This window comes from Nerophis ophidion, linkage group LG13 (genome assembly GCF_033978795.1).
Source record: "Nerophis ophidion isolate RoL-2023_Sa linkage group LG13, RoL_Noph_v1.0, whole genome shotgun sequence".
NCBI lineage: Eukaryota > Metazoa > Chordata > Actinopteri > Syngnathiformes > Syngnathidae > Nerophis > Nerophis ophidion.
In genome coordinates, this window is record NC_084623.1 from 48293877 (window position 1) to 48312141 (window position 18265).

Below are 18265 nucleotides of genomic sequence, written 5' to 3' on the forward strand. Positions count from 1 at the left end.
ATGTCACGACGTGAGTTCGACGCGGGACCGGTACGTTTCAGAGACGGTACAGTACCGAAAATTATTCATTAATATCACGGTAATATACTAATACCGTAGTGTACATTTCCTTCGAAGTGAGACCTACACTGTTACAATGTCCTTTTTTCAGATGATATCATTGTTGATGATTGTAATATGCTGGTAGCAACCCAACCTAACCCCCCGGATTATAAATAATGTAAATAATTCAATGTATATTCTCTGATGATTAACCTCTGTGATGACTGTATTATGCTGATAGTATATATTTGTACCATGAACTGATTAATGTGGACCCCGACTTAAACAAGTTGAAAAACTTATCCCCACTAGTGGCCTAGTGGTTAGAGTGTCTGCCTTGAGATCGGTAGATTGTGAGTTTACACACCGGTCAAGTCATTCCAAAGACTATAAAAATGGGACCCATCACCTCCCTGTTTGGCACTTAGCATCAAGGGTTGAAATTGGGGGTGTGTGTGTGTGACAATCATTGGTACTTTAACTTTATTCGGGTGTTACCAATTGTACGGAATATGCACTGTACTGTGCAATCTACTAATAAGTTTCAATCAATCAATCAAACCGACCGGTATAGCGTTCAACCCTAAAGGTAGAATACCAGTGTAAAAAAAACAAACAACAACATTATGATTTGTACATTTTCAGAATGTCCTTGTTCTATTTTTAAACAAAAATTTTTTTAAGTTATCGTGCTGTTATTTTAACCAGTCCGGCCCACTTTGGAGTACATTTTTCCCCCCATGAAACCCCTGATCTAAAATGAGTTTTGACGCCCCTGCACGACACAACAGATTTAAAGGCCTACTGAAACCCACTACTACCGACCACACAGTCTGATAGTTTATATATCAATGATGAAATATTAACATTGCAACACATGCCAATACGGCCGGTTTAGTTTACTAAATTGCAATTTTAAATTTCCTACGAAGTATCCTGTTGAAAACGTCGCGGAATGTTGGAGCGTACTTGTGACGTCACGCATTGTAGAGGACATTTTGTTCCAGCACCGTTCCCAGCTATAAGTCGTCTCTTTTCATCGCATAATTACACAGTATTTTTGACATCTGTGTTGCTGATTCTTTTGCAATTTGTTCAATTAATAATGGAGACGTCAAAGAAGAAAGACGTAGGTGGGAAGCGGTGTATTGCGGCTGCCTTTAGCAACCGAAACACAGCCGGTTTCTCTACGTCAACCAGCAAGTTTTTGGATGGGAAAACTGTGATATTAAGTCGGCTCTAACCGGAGACTTGAGTGGACTATGCGACCTCCTCCTGCAGCTGTCAAAAAGGCAGCTGTGAGCTTGGCTTCTCTCAGAGACACTGGCGTTCACCGCGGCCCTCCGACTTTCAGGTATGACTATATAATCTCACTAAAACACTATTACCACAATAAGCAAAAAAGGGATTTTCCAGAATTATCCTAGTAAAGATAGGGTGAGAAGCTCCGCCATCCGAGAGGAGCTCAAAGTAAAGCCGCTGCTCCTCCACATCGAGAGGAGCCGGATGATGTGGCTCGGGTATCTGGTCAGGATGCCACCCGAGTAGGGCACGTCCAACAGGTAGGAAGCCACGGGGAAGACCCAGGACACGTTGGGAACATTATGTCTCCCGGCTGGCCTGGGAACGCCTTGGGATCCCCCGGGAAGAGCTAGACAAAGTGGCTGGGGAGAGAGAAGTCTGGGCTTCTCTGCTTAGGCTGCTGCCCCCGTGACCCCACCTCGGATAAGCGGAAGAAGATGGATGGATGGATGGATCTTCCAGTGCCCTCGTCTTTTTTTCTCACTGGGTGTGAGTCTTCCTTGCCCTTTTGTGGGTTCTTCCGAGGATGTTGTAGTCGTAATGATTTGTGCAGTCCTTTGAGACATTTGTGATTTGGGGCCATATAAATAAACATTGATTGATTGATTGATTCTTCTAGTCCTTCACTCTTAGTATCCTCATCCACAAATCTTTGATGCTCGCTCCAATTAATGGGGAAATTGTCGCTTTCTCGGTCCGAATCGCTCTAGCTGCTGGTGGCCATGATTGTAAGCAATGTTCACATGTGAGGAGCTCTACAACCCCTGACATCATGCGCACATCGTCTGCTACTTACGGTACAGGCAAGGCTTTTTTTTATTAGCGAGCAAAAGTTGCGAACTTTATCGTCGATGTTCTCTACTAAATCCTTTCAGCAAAAATATAGCAATATTGCTAAATGATCAAGTATGACACATAGAATGGACCTGCTATCCCCATTTAAATAAGAAAATGTCATTTCAGTAGGCTTTTAAATTGAGAACATTTGACAGAAAGTATCAATCCACAAAATACTGAAGCACAACTCAGAATCAGCCATGTTATGAATGCACAAGGGACAGATTCACTACCATGTGAAACTTGGCTTCGTTGCAAATTAAATCATAATAAAGGAGGCTTTAAGGGTCTGTAGCCAGCGGGTGATTAGAAGGATTGGACACAGACATAGGGATAAATAGTCCAAATTCCTCCCAATTCAGTTTACTCGACTGCGGTACCGCTAAACACAATTTCAACAAATGGCGAGAATAAACAAGACGACATTACTATTACCGCCAAATGGCTGACAATTTAAGTCAATGATATTGTCGACAATAGAATATAACCTTACGTTGCGTAACTACAGTCTACACGTTTAGCACTTTTTGTCCCAAGTTAAAACAAAAAAACAAAAAAACATCCGCTGCGTGTTTTTGCGTTTTAAAAAGGCCGCGTGTCACCAGCGTGTACATTTAATCACTGCCATTGAGTAAAGATAACGATAATCGAAATAAAGAGAACAGAACGTCACGCTTACCTTTCCGCCTCTCGCGTTCACGTCCTCAGTGCGCACATGCGGAAGAAAACTTTACGCCGTGGAGGATCACACCATTTCAGCGCAGGACGCGGGGGTGTTGACGTTAAGTGACGAAAGCGAACTCGACACAAAAATTGTGTTTTTATTCCACTTTTGCGCGCATAATAATGTATAAATTTTGTCAATATATCACAGCGTTATATAGAAAGGGTATTTTTAATATAACACTTGTCAAAAGCGGACAAGTGTTTCGAAGTCCACCCCCCCCTCAGAAAAACATGATCTACTACCAGTATACTATTGTAACCCTCCATGATATATAACTGCTGAGGTACTGTAGAGCAAGAGTCACAGTTATGTAATCCACGCAGCTCTACAGGACACTGTGCATCCCGGGCAAACAGGCCCCTTTTTTTACAACAACTTTGTTAATTTTATCAACGCTACAAAAGAAAAAGCCAGGTAAATATATATTGTTGCCCCTTAGAAACAATATGTACATCCATAATATATCCAGTGGTGAAAGGTTAAAAAAAAAAAGTGCAGCGTCATGCATGGGCCACACACACACACACACACACTGATTGATTAAAACTTTTATTAGTAGATTGCACAGTAAAGTCCATATTCCGTACAATTGACCACTAAATGGTAACACCCGAATAAGTTTTTCAACTTGTTTTAATCAATCAATCAATGTTTATTTGTATAGCCCTAAATCACCAGTGTCTCAAAGGGCTGCACAAACCACAACGTTATCCTAAGTAGAGCCCACATAAAGTCGGTGACAGTGACAATGATGACTATGAGAAACCTTGGTGAGGACTGCATATGTGGGCGACCCTCCCACCTAGGGCAGTGGTCCCCAACCACCGGGCTGCGGCCCGGTACCGGGCCATGGCCCGATTAGTACCGGGCCGCAGAAGAATTTTTATTAATTTTTATTTTAAAAAAAAAATGTTATTAAATCAACATAAAAAAAACACAATATATAGTTACAATTAGTGCACCAACCACAAAAACCTCCCTTTTTCATGACAAAAAAGTCCCTTTTTCATGACAAAAAAAAATAAAAAAATTATATCAGTTAAAAAAACGAAATTCAAAAAATATTAGGGGTGTAAAAAAAATCAATTCGCATTCAAATCACGATTCTTAATGATCCAGATTGGAAAGAAATGTATAAATTAAAAAAATTGATTAAATATATCTCTCTCTCATATATATATGTATATATATATATCCATCCATCCACCCATGTTCTACCTTTTATTCCCTTTTTGGGTCGCGGGGGGCGCTGGCGCCTATCTCAGCTACAATCGGGCGGAAGGCGGGGTACACCCTGGACAAGTCGCCACCTCATCGCAGGGCCAACACAGATAGACAGACAACATTCACACTCACATTCACACTCTAGGGCCAATTTAGTGTTGCCAATCAACCTATCCCCAGGTGCATGTCTTTGGAAGTGGGAGGAAGCCGGAGTACCCGGAGGGAACCCACGCATTCATGGGGAGAACATGCAAACTCTACACAGAAAGATCCCGAGCCTGGGATTGAACCCAAGACTGAAGGACCTTTGTATTGTGAGGCAGACGCACTAACCCCTCTGCCACCGTGAAGCCCCGGGTCTAACATGATACTGTGACAGTTCAATTCGTAATGGATCCAACACAAACGTGAGAGTCCAGTCCAAAGTGGATCCAACACAGTAGCGAGAGTCCCGTCCATAGTGGAGCCAACGGAAACCATCCTAAGCGGAGGCGGATCAGCAGCGCAGAGATGTCGCCAGCCGATACACAGGCCAGCGGTCCATCCTGGGTCCCGACTCTGGACGAGCAGTCCATCCTGGCCACTGGACCAGACCCCCTCCACGAGGGAGAGTGGGACAGAGGAGAAAAAGACAAGAAACGGCAGATCAACTGGTCTAAAAAGGGAGTCCATTTAAAGGCTAGAGTATACAAATGAGTTCTAAGGTGAGACTTAAAGGCCTACTGAAATTAGATTTTCTTATTTAAACGGGGATAGCAGGTCCATTCTATGTGTCATACTTGATCATTTCACGATATTGCCATATTTTTGCTGAAAGGATTTAATAGAGAACATCGACGGTAAAATTCGCAACTTTTGGTGCTGATAAAAAAGCCTTGCCTGTACCGGAATCAGCAGACGATGTGCGCGTGACATCACGGGTTGTGGAGCTCCTCACATCTGGACATTGTTTACAATCATGGCCATCAGCAGCGAGAGCGATTCAGACCGAGAAAGCGACAATTTCCCCATTAATTTGAGCGAGGATGAAAGAGATGTGGATGAGGATAGTGAGAGTGAAGGACTAGAAAAAAAAAGACTACAGTTGGAGCGATTCAGATGTTATTAGACAAATTTACTAGGCTAATTCTGGAAAATCCCTTATCCCTCTCTCTCTCATATGTATATATGTATATATATATATGGATTAAATCTCTCTGTCATTCATACATATATATTATATATATATATATATATATATATATATATATATATATATATATATATATATATATGATGAAAGCGGATACAACTTCACCCTCACCTATGAACCCACCCCAGGAAACCAACCAAAAAAGAGCAGAAAACGAAACAACATCATCTGGTACAATCCGCCATTCAGCAAAGACGTCTCAACCAACATCGGCCGCAAGTTCCTCACTCTGATCGACAAACACTTCCCCAAAGGCAACACCCTAAGAAAAATATTCAACAAGAACAACATTAAATTGAGCTACAGCTGTATGAATAACATGCAACAAATCATTTCAAACCACAACAAAGCAATTGCAAAAGGACTGCCTACCCCCAGACTAAACGACTCTGAAACCAATAATGAATGTAACTGTCGCAAGAAACCTGATTGCCCTCTCAACGGAAGGTGCTTACAGACATCAGTCGTTTACCAAGCAAAGGTAATACGCAAGGACATTAACACATCCGACACGTACGTAGGATTAACCGAAGGAGCGTTCAAAACAAGATGGAATAATCACAACGCCTCCTTTAGAAACCAGACTTTGCAGAATTCTACCGAACTCAGCAAACACATTTGGAACCTCAAAGACAATAATGTTGAATATTCAATAACATGGCAAATTCTTGCATCCAGCATACCTTACAACAGTGGTAATAAAAGATGCAACTTATGCTTAAAAGAGAAACTGTTTATTATATATCATCCAGAGCTATCATCCCTCAACAAGCGCAGTGAAATCTTTTCAACATGCCGCCACAGGCGGAAACACCTCCTAGGTAACACATGAGCCAATCACCACACCCTACGCCTGCTTGTACCCACCCACTCTGTGCTCTATATAAACAATTGTATGTGAATGCTTCCATTAAAATCTCCTGATGATTGAGGGAACCCCTCATGAAACAGTTCTGTAGAGATGAAGTAGTCTTGTGATTTTTTCCCACACCTACATATTGCGCTCTACCACGGTATCGAGCACTATTCTCCGGATAATCCAATCAAGACATATATATATATATATATATATATACATATATATATATATATATACAGTATATATATATATATATATATATATATATATATATATATATATATACTGTATATATGTATCAGCGACGTGCTGTCAGGGGAGGCAAGTGAGGCAGTGCCTCACCTTGCCACCAGGAGGGGTAAAAGGCTTAACTAGAGTAACAGAGTAATAAAATAAGTTTGAATATTTTTCTTTTGGTCTATGCTTTCTATGTGATCTTGGTGTGGTTCCTGTGTATTTGGATTATTTTCATGGTCAAAATCGCAGAAATTCTGTGTTTCCTGATCAAATTAACGCAGCAGACCAGAAGTGAGGCAGACACAGGTGGTGCCTCCATAGCTACACACAAAGTGTATTGAGCGTGTGCGTGAGAGGGGGCACATGCTTGATGCCACAGGGAAAAGGCAAGCCCTGAGGCAGCAAGTACCTCTGCCTCAAAGTAAGGGGCGATATATTGTTCAATGCCTGTACAGTATCTGTGCTGTAAAGTTCAAATTTGAATGACAATAAAAAGGAAGTCTAAGTCAGTAATCTGACTCGCCACACTGGGAGAAATGGGGGCGCTAAAGGTAGCCGACACATGTCTCTCCAGTGGAAGCCAGCCTTTTATCTTTGAAAAAAACAACTCTGTATTAAGAACAAACATTGCAATTATATTAGAGTAAACCAGTGTTGTGGGTGTTATTGCTGCTTCAGGTACACCTACAGAAACGTATGATACACTCACAATGCATGATTTATTTTGTTAAAAGAAAATGGGACCAAAAAGTATTCAATAACAACTTTGTCAAATACTTTATGGACCCATTTGTCAAACCATAATATCATTATGATAACGTTTTTATGAAAGCAAATTACTCCCTTGTATATATATATATATATATATATATATATATACATATATATATATATACATACCGTATTTCCTTGAATTGCCGCTGGGGCACTAATTAATTTAAAACCTCTTTTCACTCCTGCGTTTACCAAAGGTATGCGGTAAAAGTAAGCATGCGCTAATTATTTTAAAACCTCTTCTCACTCCGGCACTTACCATAGGCATGCAGTAAAAATTTGAGTGTGATGTAAGCTTGGACCTTAAATCCTACTGAATAGCTCTTAATCTTTTTCCCTTTATGCGATTTCAAATTACCGGTATTGAAATCAGCCTCCTTCATTTTGAAAATGAGGACAGGGGAAATGTCACTCGTGACATCACGAGGTTGACCAGGCGGTAATAATAAGCATGCGCTAATTATTTTGCGAAGCGAGTTTGACCCGGCAGTAATTCAAGGCAGGCGCATACTTTATGCCCGCAAGCAATTCAAGGAAATACGGTATACTCCCTGTATATGTATACGGGTATATATATACATATATATATATATATATACATACACACACACACACACATAGATGCTAAAAAACTGGTGGCTCAGTTGCCAGAATTTTACTGTATAAAAACTTTCTTACAGTTTTTCCATTTACAGTAATGTGCTGTAAAGAAGAGCGTAAGTTAATGTAAAATTGTAATAAATGAGCTTCCAGTTTTTTACTGCATTTTTTTTGATAGTGTATGTTAAAGAAAATATGACGATCAAATTGATAGACGATTATAAAGTAATATCATGAGGTAAATTCCTATACATTTCTATTCATAAGTTATCCAAGGTTACAAACAGCCCTTTGAAGGCAGCCATAACTGCGATGTGGCCCTCATTGAAAAGGAGTTCGACATCCCTGACCCAAGATATCGTATCAGATCAAAGTGTATAAATAAGAAACATGTCCAACACATCAATAACAATAGCAATTTATGCACTTTTAAAAATACATATACAAGGTCCTTATTTTTGATGAATTACATAATAATAGCAATTTATACACTTTTTAAAAAACATTTACAAGGTCCTTATTTTTGATGAATTACTAGGACTGTGAATGTGTCAAAGAGTCTTTGGTTTTTGATTCCTCCTCTTGACCTTCTGATGGACCACAGCGAGCGTTGTGAAGAAGTTTCCCAGGAACAGAATGCAGAAGCAGAGGCCACACACCAAAACCTGGTAAATTACATTAAAAACACAGTTTTAAATTCATACAAAGACATTCCACCTGACAGTTTGTCTATGTTTTATTTTTTTCCTCTGCATTTGTCTGTTTCCTCTGTGTTTAGTATCTCCTGTCTTTAATTCCTGTCTAGTGCTCTTATTTTGTCAGCTTCCTGTCTCGTTTTTCCCTGAGTGCTGTGTTCCTCCTCAGCTGCGGCTGATTGGCACCTGGCCACACCTGTTGCCAATCAGCCTGCTCCTATTTGTACCTGCTTTGTCTTGTGTCAGTTGCTGGATCATTGTATTGTCATTGGTATTGTCGTTGCCACATGTCACTCTTGTCGTGCTACCTGTCATGTCGTTTTGTTACAGCTACTACCTGTCGTGCTACATTTTGTCCTGGTTGTCGTAGCGGTAAGCTGTTTCTGTTAGCATTAGTTATTTCCAGTTTTCTGTTTGCTATCCACTAGCCTCCATGCTGATGTTCCTTTTTGTTTTCTAGCTTCCAGTGCTAGCTCCCTTAGTTTGTTATTCCGCCCACGTGCGTGCTTTTTGTTTGTTCTTGTTTAGTTTTAATTAAATCATGTTTTCATTTTCTATGCTTGCCTCCGTCTCTGCATCTTGGGGTTCATCAACAAATAACTCTGACACCACCACGCTGATTCCATTTTGCATGTTGTAACACTGGAGGGAAATAACTCTACATCTAATAATACCATAGAGGCTGACAAATGATTACTTTTTGGAATCAGGTTATTAATTGCTTGTATTATTGACATTAGCTGAAGAAAAGACCCCAATCAGAATCTGTTTTATTAGCCAAGTATGTTTACACACAAGGAATATGACTTGGTACTGTGCTCTCTTTTCTCAATGCAAGAAACAAAGAAAAAGTAGACGAGAGCACAGTTAATGGTGGCCATCTGCGGCGCTATTTTGCTATGACACAAAGAGGAAAAAATTAAAGAATACAAGGACATAAAATACAAAGCACCACAGAGCTGATGCATTCAGCTGTCACTCCAAAAGGCGCTATTTCTACATACAGCTAAAAAAAGTAAAACAAAAACAAAAAAAAGAGCAATACGTTTGTACACTAATGCAATTTTATTGTCATAAACATCCAGGAACGTTTTAAATTGTTTTAACTTAAATGCATGTAATTTATTTGTACAAAACTTGGGAACAATTTTTTCTAAACTAGTTTTTCAGGCTGTTTTCTGGAATTAAATTTGCCAGCGAGCACACCAGTTTGAATCCCCGATCTCAGTGGTTTTTCAAACTTTTTTTCACCAAGTACCACCTCAGAAAACCCTTGGCATCCGAGTACCACCGTAATGGCCAACATTAAAATACAGTAGCATAGTAGGCCTAATTTTTAATTGAAACAAAGCAGAGGTTTTATTTAACAAGTGTGTTTACCATTTTGGCCACTGTAGCATTGCTCACAGTTTGAACAGTAACACTGTGTTTCAACATTGAAAAACAAAGCACTTAATTGAGTTATTCTTTGACGTACACTAGTTGGAGCCCGCATACCACTAGTGGTACCTGTACCACAGTTTGAGAATCCTTGTTTTAACTTGCTTTTGTACTGACGTATGCATTGGTCTGATTACTGTCCGTATAGCGGTTAAGGTAAAAGAGCTCTATATATATATATATATATATATATACACGTGTACAGTATACACACATATATACAGACATATAAACACACATATATATATAAATATACATATATACACATATATATAAATATACATATACACACATATATATATATACATACATATACATACACATACATGTATACATATATATATATATATATCCACATATACATATATATATATATATATATATATATATATATCCATCCATCCATCATCTTCCGCTTATCCGAGGTCGGGTCGCGGGGGCAGCAGCCTAAGCAGGGAAGCCCAGACTTCCCTATCTCCAGCCACTTCGTCTAGCTCTTCCCGGGGGATCCCGAGGCGTTCCCAGGCCAGCCGGGAGACATAGTCTTCCCAACGTGTCCTGGGTCTTCCCCGTGGCCTCCTACCAGCTGGACGTGCCCTAAACACATCCCTAGGGAGGCGTTCGGGTGGCATCCTGACCAGATGCCCGAACCACCTCATCTGGCTCCTCTCGATGTGGAGGAGCAGCGGCTTTACGTTGAGCTCCTCCCGGATGGCAGAGCTTCTTACCCTATCTCTAAGGGAGAGCCCCGCCACCCGGCGGAGGAAACTCATTTCGGCCGCTTGTACCCGTGATCTTATCCTTTCGGTCATGACCCAAAGCTCATGACCATAGGTGAGGATGGGAACGTAGATCGACCGGTAAATTGAGAGCTTTGCCTTCCGGCTCAGCTCCTTCTTCACCACAACGGATCGATACAACGTCCGCATTACTGAAGACGCCGCACCGATCCGCCTGTCGATCTCACGATCCACTCTTCCCCCACTCGTGAACAAGACTCCTAGGTACTTGAACTCCTCCACTTGGGGCAGGGTCTCCTCCCCAACCCGGAGATGGCACTCCACCCTTTTCCGGGCGAGAACCATGGACTCGGACTTGGAGGTGCTGATTCTCATTCCGGTCGCTTCACACTCGGCTGCGAACCGATCCAGTGAGAGCTGAAGATCCCGGCCAGATGAAGCCATCAGGACTACATCATCTGCAAAAAGCATACATACATACGTACATACATATTTATATATATATATATATATATATATATATATATATATATATACATATATATATTTATACATATGTATATATACATATACACATCCATTTTCTACCGCTTATTCCCTTTTGGGGTCGCGGGGGGCGCTGGCGCCTATCTCAGCTACAATCGGGCGGAGGACAAGTCGCCACCTCATTGCAGGGCACATATATATCTATGTACATATATACGTATATATATATACATCCATACATATATATATATACATATACATAACTATATATACATATATATATGCATATATATACATATATATATTTACATATACATATATATATATATACATATATACATATATATATATATACATATATATACACACACACATATATATACATACATATATATATCTATACATAACTATATATACATATATATATGCATATATATACATATATACATACATATATACACACAAACACACACACATATATATATATATACATATATATACATATATATATATATACATATATATACACACACACATATATATACATACATATATATATCTATACATAACTATATATACATATATATATGCATATATATACATACATATATACACACAAACACACACACATATATATATATATATATATATCCCATGTGTTAGCGACTTAATGTTATTATTTGAATTTACAGTATTTGTCAATGGGAAACATTTATTTCCTTTTTTGTATGATTTGGTCTTCGTCTAAACCTTTTCACACAAAAATCGAAGTACCATTCTATAGTTTTTTTCTCCCCACTGACCTCATATTCTATTGTCAAACTTTTAATCGGTTACCTGAACTGCATCGCAAACATCTTGAAACCCTAATTGCTATCTAATTATAGTGAAAAGTGGACTGTGTGAGCGCTGACCTGCCATTCTTTGCAGTCTGGGAGCTGAGCCATTCTGAAGAGAGAGAGGCTATTGAAGAGCTGCCAGAACTGCAAGACAAAACAGTAGCTTTTGAGGTTTAGTTCGTTCTTTTAGGAACAAAAGGTAGAGCCAACAAACATTGAATGTTACGCAACAATGTAAATTTGATGACATGCATGGTACAGTACATAGATAGATAGATAGATAGATAGATAGATAGATAGATGGATAGTACTTTATTGATTCCTTCAGGAGAGTTCCTTCAGGAAAATTAAAATTCCAGCAGCAGTGTACAGAGTTGAGATCAATTTAAAAAAAGGTAAAAAGTAATTAATGGGGGTACATGACTCATGTGAGTGATTGACTTTCACCAGTCTAAACCATGACATAGCAAAATCTTTAATGCAACTTCATTGGGTCAAAAGTTTACTCACATGACCGAAAAACAGGAAAGGCAAAAGAAACGTCAGCCCTTTCCACATCCAGGACTGAAATCCCTCTAAGAAAAGAAATCAACCTGTATATTACTACAATATCATTACAGTACACTAGTGGTTCTCAACCAAAAATAGTACCGTATTTTCCAGACCATAGGGCGCACCAGATTAAAAGGTGCACTGCCGATGAATTGTCTATTTTGTATAATTTTCCATATATAAGGCACTGCGGGTTATAGGGCGCATTAAAGGAGTCATATTAATATTTATTTTTTTCTAAATGTAAAACACTTCCTTGTGGTCTACATAACATGTAATGGTGGTTCTTTGGTCAAAATGTTGCATAGATTATGTTTTACAGATCATCTTCAAGCCGCCTTCTGACAGTCTCTTCAGGATGCGCCATTTTGTGAGTGGTCTTTTTTACGTGGTTCACCATTGGCAGCGTCTTCTCCCTGTCATCTTTGTTGTAGCGGTGTAGCGTGCAAGGACGGGAGTGGAAGAAGTGTCAAAAGATTGAGCTAACTGTTTTAATGACATTCAGACTTTACTTCAAACAATAACAGAGCAACATCTCCTCACACGGGAACAACAAATAGGCCGGAAATGTGTCCCGTGAAAATAAAATTGTTATTCTGAAGCTAACCAACTTATATTAAAAAAAAAATACTTCTTTCCATGAATGCGACCCTCCTGTACCCCGAAAGACAGCTGGGGTTGGCTGAGCCACCCACAACCTTGAACAGGTGCGGTAGAAAACGCATGGATAGATTAAAATGCATGACAATGTTTTATTATTTGAACGTTATTTTCAACACAGTTATTTCCAGAGGAATTATTCATTACTTATCATGTTAAGCAATGTCAGATACAGTCTGACACTGAGAGCCAGATACAGTCGTCAAAAGAGACAATTCTGGCTCGCGAGCTTTAAATGTTCCATTGAAAATAAAGAACATTACACACGGCACTCAAAAATCTGTCAAAATGTTTTAGTATGACTTTGAAAACTCACCGCTGGATGGATTGTCGGCCTATTACGGCTACCGTAGTCAGAGATACTGTCAGGCTTGCCCCTGACAGTTTGTTTGTGTTTTAGTTTTTCCTCTGTGCGTGTGTAGTATTTCCTGTCTTTAGTTTCTGTCAGCGCTCTTATTTTGTCTGTTTCCTGTCTTTCTTCCCGAGTGCTGTGTCCTCTCAGCTGCGGCTGATTGGCACCTGGCCACACCTGGTGTCGATCAGCCCACTCCTATTTAGACCTGTGTTCCCATCCAGTCAGGGATGGATTATTTGTCACTTCTGCATTGTCGCTCGTGTCGTGTCGTGCCATTGCAGCGTAGCAATAAGCTATATTTCAGTAGCAGTTTGTAGCTTACTGTCTTTTGTTCCCTGCTTTCAATTTGTCTTTGTACTACACGTAACGACTTCTGTTTTCCTGCTCGCTACAGGATAGCTTCCAAGCTAGGCCCTTTTGTTTTTGCTGGCTTCCATGCTAAGCTCTTTTTTTTTTTTTAGCTTCCATGTTAAGCTCCTTTTGTTTTGTAGCTCCCATGCTAGCTCTTTTAGTTTGTTATCCGCCTCATGCGCGTTTTTTTTTAGCTCTTTTTTTGGGTTTTGTCTTAGTGTTTTATTAAACCGCGTTTACCTACTCAATGCCTCCCTCCTTCTCTGCATTTTGGGGTTCGACAACAACAAACTCTGACAGATACAAGTATTACTATGGTGTGCAAAATGGCACCAATTAGCAGACATATTATCTGGCGTTTTGTTTCACAATATTATGCAAAACCAACTTTTCATAGCTTCTGGTACCTACTGATGGGTATTTGAGATCTGCATAAGTCCTGAAAATGTGCGCACGTCCGCCTTTGTAGTCTGTGAGGACACCATAGTTGATAAACTTCCTATTTTTTCTCTATCTTTTTGTTATGGGACATTCATCCTCTGCGGTTGCCATTTCTAATATAAAGTGGCGTAAAGTTCTAACTTATATCTCGCTAAAAACTACCAGTGTAGTGGGTTTACAAAACAACCCAAGGCACTTTAGATATTAGAGAGTTGAGGAGATGAGGAGATGCTGCTCCGTTATTGATTGAAGTAAAGTCTGAATGTCATTAAAACAGTTAGCTCCACCTTTTGACACTTCTTCCACTCCCGTCCTTGCACGCTACACCGCTACAACAAAGATGACAGGGAGAAGACGCTGCCGAAGGTGAGCCACGTAAATAAAACCGCCCACAAAACGGCGCATCCCGAAGCGACTGTCAGAAAGCGGCTTGAAGATGATCTGTAAAACATCATCTGTGGAACATTTTGACTAAAGAACCACCATTACATGTTGTGTAGACCACAAGGAAATGTTTTACATTTAGAAAAAAATCATAATATGACCCCTTTAACGCGCCTCATAATCCGGTGCAGCTTTTGTATGAAAAAAGACCTGAAAAGACCTGCTCATCGGCAATGCGCCTTATAATTCGGTGCGCCCTATGGTCCAGAAAATACTGTCTGTTTTTGGGCTGATCTGGATCATTTTTGTCACGTCCATCAGGCTCAACTTCTCTCTGTGTATATATCATAGCAGCCTCGCCTCCACCCAAAAATGACAAAAAGGTTCACTGGTTTTCTGTCACAAATTTATGGACAGATTTTCAGGAAAACTCCGCAATGGGTTAAACAACAAGTGGTTAATTTTTGGGGGGTATCCAGGTAATGTCTACCATGTTACCATATGTCAGATGTCACCAACCTTTTTGAAACCAAGAGCTACTTCTTGGGTACTGATTAATGCGAAGGGCTACCAGTTTGATACACACTTAAATAAATAGCCAGAAATAGCCAATTTACTTAATTTACCTTTAATAAATAAATCTATATATATATTTAAAAAAAAGGGGATTTCTGTCCGTCAGTCCGTCGTACATTTTTTTCCTTTTACGGAAGGTTTTTTGTAGAGAATAAATGATGAAAAAAAACACTTAATCGAACGGCTAAAAGAGGAGAAAACACGAAAAAAATTAAAATTACATTTTGAAACATAGTTTATCTTCAATTTCAAATCTTTAAAATTCAAAATTAAACTGAAAAAAAATTAATAGAAAAACTAGCTAATTCGAATCTTTTTGAAAAATTTAAAAAAAGAATTTATGGAACATCATAAGTAATTTTTCCTGATTAAAAAAACATTTTAAAATTTTGATGACATGTTTTAAATAGGTTAAAACCCACTTTAAAATAAGATTTAAATTTGATTCTACAGATTTTCTAGATTGGCCAGAATAATTTTTATTTCTATTTTATTCACAATAAGTTTGAAGAAATATTTCACAAATATAAAAAAAGAAAAACAGAAGCTAAAATGAAGAATTAAATTAAAACTGTATTCATTATTCTTTACAATAAAAAATAAATACTTGAACTTTGATTTAAATTGTCAGGAAAGAAGAGGAAGGAATTTAAAAGGTAAAAAGGTATATGTGTTTAAAAATCCTTAATTCATTTTTAAGGTTGTATTTTTTCCTCTAAGATTGTCTTTCTGAAAGTTATAGGAAGCAAAGTAAAATGATAAATTAATTTATTTAAACAAGTGAAGACCAAGTCTTTAAAATATTTTCTTGGATTTTCAAAGTCTATTTGAGTTTTGTCTCTCTTAGAATTAAAAATGTCGAGCAAAGCGAGACCAGCTTGCTAGTAAATAAACAAAATTAAAAAAATAGAGGCAGCTCACTGGCAAATGCTGACTTTTGAGCTATTTTTAGAACAGGCCAGCGGGCTACTCATCTGGTCCTTACGGGCTACCTGGTGCCCGCGGGCACCGCGTTGGTGACCCCTGCCATACGTTACAAGGCTCACCTTTTCTGTTTGTATCATGCTAGCTGCCCCGCCTCTACTCACGGAGACAAAAAGTGTTTTCTCTGTTTAGTTGGTTAACCACTTGGCTGACAAAAATATTTCAAAATATTTCAAAAGGATGCATTTCACTGAAAAAAGTTTGAAAACCATTGCACTATACACTATACATACATACACTAGTAAACTAATATCACCCATTAATTTGTGTGTTTGTGAACCTTACCCACGGTCAGATCCATGTTGTGTCTTTCCCCTAATGCTCGGAGTCTGTACAGACATCCACTCTGATAATAACACTGCAGACACTGGACAAAACCTGCACATTCACAAAGCACATATTTTCAAAGTCTGCACATCAGCCTGATTTGACATACTTTCCCCACGACTTGGGCTTACTCTGATAAAGGGAGTACGCCAGGAACTGGTTCCGGAATACCTTGTACAGGTTGCCATCGGGCCTTAAATGCAAAAGGAACAACAGTTTAACGGCACAGAGTCGGCAAGTTAAAAATATTTTACAAGTCTGTGTCTGTGATATTTACCCACCATGTGAGCATTACACCGGACAGAAAAGCTGAGATGTAATGATGGAAAACCCACCAGCCTTTAATTCTGTAATGCAGACATCAGATAGGGAATTAGCTATGGGACATAAGGAAAATACATAATTAAATATTCCATCCATTTTCTACCACTTGTCCATTTTGGGGTCTATTAAATATTTAAATAATTAAATATCCATCCATCCATCCATTTTCTACCGATATGTCTAAATAAAAATATTGTATGTGGCTTTATTATTGCCCTTTGGGCGGTATAGCTCGGTTGGTAGAGCGGCCGTGTCAGCAACTTGAGGGTTGCAGGTTCGATTCCCGCTTCCGCCATCCTAGTTACTGCCGTTGTGTCCTTGGGCAAGACACTTTACCCACCTGCTCCCAGTGCCACCCACACTGGTTTGTATGTAAAAATTAGATATTGGGTTTCACTTTGTAAAGCGCTTTGAGTCACTAGAGAAAAAGCGCTATATAAATATAATTCACTTCACTTCACTCTTTTATCCTGCAATACAACGAGCTAATGCAATAAAATGTTGTTCTTATCTGTACTGTAAAGTTCAAATTAAAAAAATGACAAAAGGAAGTCTAAGTCTATTAATCATAATTGGAATTAAATACATACATGTTTTTTTTTTGTATTTTGAAGAAATAATTAAAAAATAAATAATTCAATATTTGTAATTCAATTTTTGTGGCATTATTAATTATAATCGGACTTAAATACATAAATATGTTTCATTTTTCAAATTGATGTAATAGTACATTTATTTAGTTAATCATTTAATCAATTATTTCAATACGTAATTAATTAATATTGATTTCATTATTTAATAAATGATTTCACTATTGAATTATTTATTCATATGATTTCTTACTGTGATGAGGTGGCGACTTGTCCAGGGTGTACGCCGCCTTCTGCCCGGGTGCAGCTGAGATAGGCTACGGTACCAGAAGAATTTTTTATAAAAAAAAACATTATTTCTTTTTTTTTTTTTTTTTTATTAAATCAACATAAAAAACACAATATACACTTACAAATAGTGCACCAACCACAAAAAACTCCCCTTTCATGAAAAAAACATCCCTTTTTCATGACAAAGAAGAAAAAAAAAAAAAAGAAAATTTGTCCCGGGCCGCGGGACAAATTGTTAAGCGTTGACCGGTCCGCGGATACAAAAAGGTTGGGGACCACCGGGCTATGGCACACCCCGCCTCCTCAATAGGGACAAGCAGTAAAAAATGGATGGATTGATGGACGGATATTATTTCTTAATTATTTCATCAACCTGTGTGGCAGCAGTCAATTTTAAAATGTAACTAAATTTATTAGTCAAACCCATCAATATCGC

General features: G+C 38.7%; 2 protein-coding genes across 3 annotated transcripts in view; both read right to left on the bottom strand.

Moving 5' to 3' along the window:
• Positions 1 to 2985, bottom strand: part of porb (P450 (cytochrome) oxidoreductase b) — a 69746-nt gene extending 66761 nt beyond the window's left edge. The window contains exon 1 of the mRNA XM_061919143.1: positions 2861 to 2985. The gene's annotated coding sequence lies outside the window, so the exon portion shown is untranslated. The remainder of the gene's footprint in view (positions 1 to 2860) is intronic.
• A 5211-nt stretch (positions 2986 to 8196) lies between these two features.
• Positions 8197 to 18265, bottom strand: part of LOC133564673 (ion channel TACAN-like) — a 47649-nt gene continuing 37580 nt past the window's right edge. For both annotated transcript variants that reach the window (XM_061919146.1, XM_061919145.1), the window contains 6 exons: positions 16906 to 16971; positions 16756 to 16817; positions 16583 to 16675; positions 12505 to 12569; positions 12070 to 12138; positions 8197 to 8459 (listed from right to left, as the gene is read on the bottom strand). In XM_061919146.1, the coding sequence (XP_061775130.1) occupies positions 8346 to 8459; positions 12070 to 12138; positions 12505 to 12569; positions 16583 to 16675; positions 16756 to 16817; positions 16906 to 16971 (469 nt within the window). In that variant the 3' untranslated portion in view covers positions 8197 to 8345. The remainder of the gene's footprint in view (positions 8460 to 12069; positions 12139 to 12504; positions 12570 to 16582; positions 16676 to 16755; positions 16818 to 16905; positions 16972 to 18265) is intronic.